General features: G+C 36.2%; 2 protein-coding genes across 3 annotated transcripts; both read left to right on the top strand.

The window, feature by feature from the left end:
- LOC104744714 lies at positions 1,857-3,876 on the top strand. Its single transcript, XM_010465805.2, has 4 exons — positions 1,857-2,481; positions 2,593-2,760; positions 2,868-3,091; positions 3,529-3,876. The coding sequence occupies exons 1-3, from the start codon at positions 1,966-1,968 to the stop codon at positions 3,084-3,086; spliced, it is 903 nt and encodes a 300-aa protein (XP_010464107.1). The 5' UTR covers positions 1,857-1,965; the 3' UTR covers positions 3,087-3,091; positions 3,529-3,876.
- LOC104744713 lies at positions 4,757-6,913 on the top strand. Of its 2 annotated transcripts, none has more exons than XM_010465804.2 (5): positions 4,757-5,118; positions 5,202-5,284; positions 5,821-5,905; positions 6,002-6,215; positions 6,623-6,913. In XM_010465804.2, exons 1-4 carry the CDS (start codon positions 4,792-4,794, stop codon positions 6,212-6,214), a joined length of 708 nt encoding a protein of 235 aa, XP_010464106.1. In that variant the 5' UTR covers positions 4,757-4,791; the 3' UTR covers position 6,215; positions 6,623-6,913. The 2 variants fall into 2 exon arrangements, with proteins under 2 accessions (XP_010464106.1, XP_019092459.1); XM_019236914.1 differs by having other exon boundaries at positions 4,763-5,118; positions 6,011-6,215.

Genomic DNA, 6,974 nt, shown 5'->3' with positions numbered 1-6,974 from the left:
AAAAAAAAAAAAAAAAAAAATAAGAAATTTGAAAGCTCTCCAGTTTTTGGAAGAAGCTCTTACCTGGGATTTTGAGAGAGAGAGAAGAGAGCACCACTCAGAGCAGCGAAGAGGATTACAAAGCTCTCCAGTTTTTGGAACTGCTTTCTGCTTGTATGTGTGTAATAGGGTATAAAAATATATGCATTGTTGTAATTCGGGTACAAAAAGCAAAATAACAAAGGGTTCAGGAAGCAAAAGCAGATTTCACATATGGACAACACACACACTAACACGCAAAAGAAGGGGAGAGAGAGAGATCAGTATAAGTTTCTACAGTTCAGCACATTACTTTTTTTGTTTGTTCGTTTAAAATGGTAATACAGCACATACTTATTATGATTTGAAAATTGAATTATAAGAGTATTTGAAACTTGATAAACATTTTTTTTGTAAGAGAGACACGTTTTCATTTTCTTTTCCTGACCAAGTAAAAAGTGTTTTGCGATTTTTTAGAGTTTCTCTTTTATTTTTTTTTAGGGACAAATTTATGCAGAAATTCAGATATAATTGATTTTCTTAACCTTTAATAAACGAACCGATCGAATTAACTTTTTCCTTCCTGAACCACACTAATAAAATGCACATCTTAACTTAGCTAGTTTTCTTTCATGCAGAAAAATCCAGTATTTTGGAATAAACTAGTCCAAGTCCAACATGAACAAAATGTCGATGATTTTGTGTGAACTCAAATTATAATTGTTTTTTCGTTTTCTCTGGGGTTTCCTCGTCGTATATTGTACGATAGCCCTACCTAGTAGTACCTACGACACACACCGTATTGGTCCACGGATATTGGGATAAATATAAACAGCCCTTTTCTTTCTTATTCCATTTGGTTTGGTTAGAGAAATATATATTTATAATAATAAGACAACATTAGCTTTAGCTAGTACTAAAATCGGACCGTCCGTTTGGATCATAGGATCTGTCTTGTCTGGACTTTGGACCATAGGATATTAACATCTGTGCCCGAGAAAACTTTTCAGGCCGCCATTAATGCCTCCTGCTGTCTTGCAAGTTCTGGCTGTATTATACTCGTCGTTGTAAAAAAGATAACATCATCAGTTTGATGTCTATATATTGAATGGCATCGTGTAAGATGACAAAATTTATCAATTATACACCAAAATAGACAATTTAAATAAGTAGTGTTAGATATAATCATAGGAACTTTGATAGCTAGTGAGTGTAATTAACCTCAACTTATTTTTTATTTTATTTTTTTAATACCGTAGTACTGCTGCTGCATGCATGTGTGAAATTATAAAGTACCAATAACTTTTTTATTTTGGGATAGAAGGACTAATATAATTTGAGAGAGCTGATTCAGTTTGTATAAAAAGGAGTAATTTTAATTTCAATAGTAATCAGATGATAAAAAAAAAGGAGTAATTTATATATGGTTGTTACTTAAAAGTTAAAACAACAAAATAGTCGTCTTTAAATACTTTTTATTATGTAAACGAAACTTCAAATGATTTTAGTGTTAATCGATTTCTCTTATACCAATGATATAAGAAATGGGCATAGAAGGAAATTTCAAATCAGTCACTTCCCTAGTTAAATTTGTTGTATATGGGATTTTAATTATTTGCGTGTGCGGATAGACAAAATGATGAAGGAACGTAGTACGAACTACTGTCAGCGTCATAAATGTGAAACTACGTTTAGGACAGCTGGAATTGGGATATTTTTAAGATTTAAAATAGTAAAATATTAGAATGGCAGTAGCGTAATTAAGTTAGATGTTATCTGGGCAAAAGGTAATTTGAGACTTCCGGACTTGTTGCTATACTATTATTTATGGAGCATTTAGGTATTTTTTTTTTTTTTTTTCTTTCTTTGTTTTAGAGAAAACTTTTCGAAAAATCCCCAATTCTCAATTTGTTTAGGGTTTTTTTTGGTGGCGGATCCGATAAATCGATGGATCTCAAAAATTGCGCACCAGAGACGATGACGACAATAGGAGACTCGACCAAGTTTCTGGAGGCAACAGAACCAATGGAAGAAGAGGCTTCTTCTGCTTTCCTGGCAAAACGTAAGGCCGAGTCTGACTCGGTTGAAGCAAGCGGCGATGAAGAATCTGAAGATAAGAATGAAGAAGAAGAAGAAGAAGAAGAAGAAGAACCCGTGAGTGAAGCTTTGGCCCACTATTATAAATTCCTTGCAAGACGTGAGGCCGGTCCAGTAGAAGAAGAAGAAGAGAGCGGCGATGAGAAAGAAGAGAACGTCGATGAGAAGGAAGAGAGTGTAATGGAATACTCCTACTCTTCTGGAGGTACGCTCACCATAACGCCCAAGTGGTGGGTCGAACCTGAATGGGATGTGGACAGCTTCGATGGTCTCGAATACGATTCTTCTCAAGAGGAAGATGCAATGTCCGATGAAGAGCTTGAAAGAAAGTGGCGCCGCTTTAAACGCCAGCTCATCCAGAGCAAGGTTGGAACTTTTTTTTTATTGTTACCTTTTGTTATTATTAGTATAATAATAATAATGAACTTGATCATTTGTCTCTAACGCGGTGTGTGTGCTTTTGATTTTGATATTTAGGGCTTTTACGTGGAGCCGGAGCTTATACCAATGTACTCCTACTCACGAATTAATTCCGTCGTTAGTTTGGAACTGTCTGCGGGTGGTGGCCAAACCTACCGCGATTACTTTGCAGAGAGGGCCATTAATTGTGTACAAAAGTACAACCAAGAGAACAGCGCCAAAAATGTTGGTTTTGCTTTCCTTGGCAAATTACTAATGCTCAACTCGTTTACAAAAAGTTTGTATATATGCAAAACTAATTCTGGTTCGTTTTTCTCTGGGATTGTTTCAAGGGTTTCAATGTGGAGTTTGTGGAAGTGGTGAGAGGTACATTTAGAGGAGGACCTAAATCTAAGTCGTACATTACTTTTATGGCTAGGGAGAAACCTGATGGCCCTCTTGTCGAGTATCAATGTAAGGCTTGGTCTACCTTTGTTCGACACGAGCACTATCCCATCCTCTGTAGACCTGCTCCTCCTATTCCTACTCCGAATCTGTCAAACCAGAACTAGTAAAGGTAATTGAAACTTTCGACTCAGCTGCATTTCTTTTGTCTTGGATACTTTCTATAGCTTATAGTTGTGCAATATTTGGATATACTTATGTCGTCATCGTGCATTCAATCTGTCATGTTTAGATTTAGGTCATATCGTGCAGTCAGTCTCTCATGTTTGTTAGAAAGATATAGTCAAAGAACCATCTCAACAAATTGTCTTGGATGACCATTTCTGTCACTACTACAACTATTCAACATGGAGGATATCATGAACAAACAAAGTGCAAATTGGAATTGTAAACTGTCTATGACTGTGCATCACTTGAGAGAAGAAGAAATCTTTGTGGGTAGATAACAAGAGATTCTACTAATTAAAGTGATTGTAGAACTAAGGCCATTGTGATTAGAGTCTAAGTTTGCTGACCTGTTTCTCTTTGTTCTCTTTCGTCTTGAACCAGAAATTAGACTGGCTGATGGAGAAGATGGACTCTTAAAAAAGAAGAAGAAGAAGAAGATGGGAATCACTTTGGCTGATGCAGAGGATGGAGTTCGCACCAGATTATCTAGTATGAATTCGTATGTGTTAAACATTTCAACTTAGTAATAAAAGCACTTTTATTGTGTTGCCAATATCTAAGTTTTAGGTGCTTATCTCTATGTTAGTTAAATTAACTTGTCACTTGTCAGTGTTTGTGTCACAAATCGTAAGAGACTTAATTAAGCGTTTGTGTTTATGAACTTTGGAAGCATGACATGTCTCCTTTGATGTAGAAGTATCCTCAGTAATTGGGATTTCTTTTGATGACGTTCGCAAAAGGGCAACTGATATGAAGTGAGATCGTTAACGTGGTGTAAACATTTTAATTAACTTAGTACTAGAAATTCCCCTTTTGTTTTCAATAATATCTATAGATTTGATGTTTGAGTGCCTATTTGTTATCTTTACTAAATAACTTCCGTAGTAACAATCATTTTGCCTATTACTGCACAGCATAGCCTTCCTCTGTTTTTCATGGTGTTACTTTTGCAAGCTAGTGTTCACTGTGTTTGCTGCTATCGAATTGTCACAACACTCAAAAGTGACGAGCACATGCTGATGTCTAAGTTTTATGCAATTTAAGCTTTGAGCCACGATTGCTTACTATTGTCTCTCCAGCCGTAAGCTAGTATATCCTGTGCATGCAAAGGTTCTTTTGAAAACTAATTTTAGTCACAACTTGTTAAAAAGCGAAACTAATGCAAAGAAAGCTGATGGATTTGAAAGCAGTGCCAGCGCCTCAACAAAGTTAATTCTCATAATTCTGATGAAGTTTTCCACCCGGAAAGCAGAACCATATATACTAGAATGGATTAATTGTCTAATCCTAAATTTAACAAAATTCCAATATTTGATTCCTAAGTCAATTATATTCCCGATTTATTTCCTCTTTCTTTTGTGTAAAGTCTAATTCAACCATATATATTTCTATTTTTACAGAACACAATTCACAAGATCGCAAACAACCGTAAGAAACTTTTAATAAGACGTGCGGTTTCGTCTATTTATTTGGTCAAATTTATGTTATTATTAATCTCAATATCCATCACTTTATACAGCAAAGACAAAGTAAACAATACTCTTGTGGATTCCACATCCAATTAGGTTTTCTTGGGAAGACATTAGGTTTTTACTTCTCTCATAAACCCAATTTTTTAGGGTTTGCTCCGGTATAACCAAATTGATGGAGACAACAGAACCCATGGAAGAATCTTCACGGCCTGTTGCTTCTGCTTCAGTGACAAAACGTAAGGCCGAGTCCGACACAGATATAGAAGATAGCGACGATGAGAATAAAGAGTGCGACGATGAGGTTGAAGAGAGCGGCGATGAGGAATACGTGGACTCAGACGATGAGCTCATGAAGCCGACGTGGTGGACCGTCCCTGAATGGGATGTGGACAGCTTTGAGGGTCTCGAGTATCATTCCTCTCAAGAGGAAAACGAATTGTCTGATCAAGAGGCTGAAGGAAAGTGGCGTCGCTATAAACGCCTTGTCGTCGAGAGCAAGGTACCCCTTTTTTATAACCGATCCTAATTTGTTAGCTTGGTTTGTATAAAGAGAATCTAATCTTTGTTTTGTTTTTTGTTCAGGGGTTTTACGTGGAGCCAGGGCTTAGGCCAAGGTACTGCTTCTCAGGTATTAAACCAGTGAGTAATTTGGAATTTTCTGCGGGTTTCGGCTAGGGATGTCAATTGGGCTGTCCATGTCCAAATGGGCATGACCAATTGGACACATACATTTTATGGTCATGTATGGTCAAGACCCAAATAGACCTATGTCCAAATATGTCCAAACCAAATAAGACCATGACCAATTGGTCTGTCCATTATGTGCAGATTGAACCAAAATTTACTAAAGGTTCATCATAAACTCATAAATTCAACACATATCAATCCATTGACATAAGTTCATCTAACTATTAAGTTCATACAAAACTCATAAATTCATCATAAAACTCATAATTGAAGCAAATTTTACTAAAGGTTAATCATAAAAATCATAATTGAAGAAATTTTTTTTCCCCAAATTTAGAATCCCTAATATTTAAGGTTTATTGGACAACCCATGTCCAGATTAGTTTGGACCATTTATTAATGGGCTAAATTGGTTTTGGGTCAATTTGACCGCTTCAAATTTGATCATGACCATAACCGGTCCAATTTAATTTGGACATGGGCAGCCAGGGCTTAGACCAATTGACATCCCTAGTTTCGGCCAAACCTACCGTGAGTACTTTGCAGAGATGGCTTGTCTCTGTCTCCAAAAATACAACCAAGAGAAGAGTGAAATAAATGTTGGTATTTTTTTCAAGGTTTTTTCGCTAATTAACGCTCTATCTTCTTCGTTCAAGTATATGTAATGTAACCGAATCGGTTCTTATTGTTTCAAGGGCTTCAATGTGGAGTTTGTGGAAGTGGTGAGAGGTAATTATACAACCGGATCTAGATCCAAGTCCTACATTACATTTATGGCTAGAGAGAAACCTGATGGACCACTTGTCGAGTATCAAGCTAAGGTATGGTGTACCTTTGTTCAACACGAGAACTATCCTATCCTCTGTAGACCAGCTCCTACGCAAAGCCTTGGAACCAAATTTACTTAAGGTATCTATTGACTTGAACTTGTGCATGTTTTGATTTATGTCATATCTGCTTTCTCATACCATGGTATCTGGCCATTTTAGACTTCTGTTTGATTGAATTGTAAGGCAATTAGAACCATCTCAACGAATTGTTTTGGTGACATGGCTGAGATCATCAACAAATTATCTTTCTACTCTTTGTTTACTTGCTAATGAAAATTCTCAATTCATCAAATACAGCTTTGACTATTCTGATTTTACTGATATTGTGTATTTGTGTGAACTATATGTGGCTTCAGGAATCAGAATAAGAAACCTTCTTGGGTAGATAGGAATATTAATCACATCTAAAGCGTTTCTAGAAGGCCGTTGTGATTAGAGTCTAAGTTGTCTGACCTGTTTCTCTTTGTTCTCCTTCGTCTTGAACAGGAAATTAGACTGGCTGATGGAGAAGATGGAATCTTAAAAAAAGAAGAAAGAAGATGGAATCTTTGGCTGATGCAGACAGCAGAGGTTGGAGTTCGCACCAGATCATTTAGTATGAAGTCGTATGTGTAATGTGTTAAACAATTCAACTTAGTAATAAAGCACTTTTATTGTGTACCAATATCTAAGATTTAGGTGCTTATCTCTATATTAGTTTAATAACTTGTCACTTGTCAGTGTTTGTACTTTGTGTCATAAATCTTAAGAGACTAATTAAGCGTTTGTGTTTATTAACTTTGGAAGCATGACATGTTGTCTCTCCTTTGATGTAGTAGGATACTAGGATCTCTTTTTG

Source organism: Camelina sativa, chromosome 15, assembly GCF_000633955.1.
Source record: "Camelina sativa cultivar DH55 chromosome 15, Cs, whole genome shotgun sequence".
In the NCBI taxonomy this organism is placed as follows: domain Eukaryota; kingdom Viridiplantae; phylum Streptophyta; class Magnoliopsida; order Brassicales; family Brassicaceae; genus Camelina; species Camelina sativa.
This window is presented reverse-complemented; position numbering and strand designations above follow the sequence as displayed.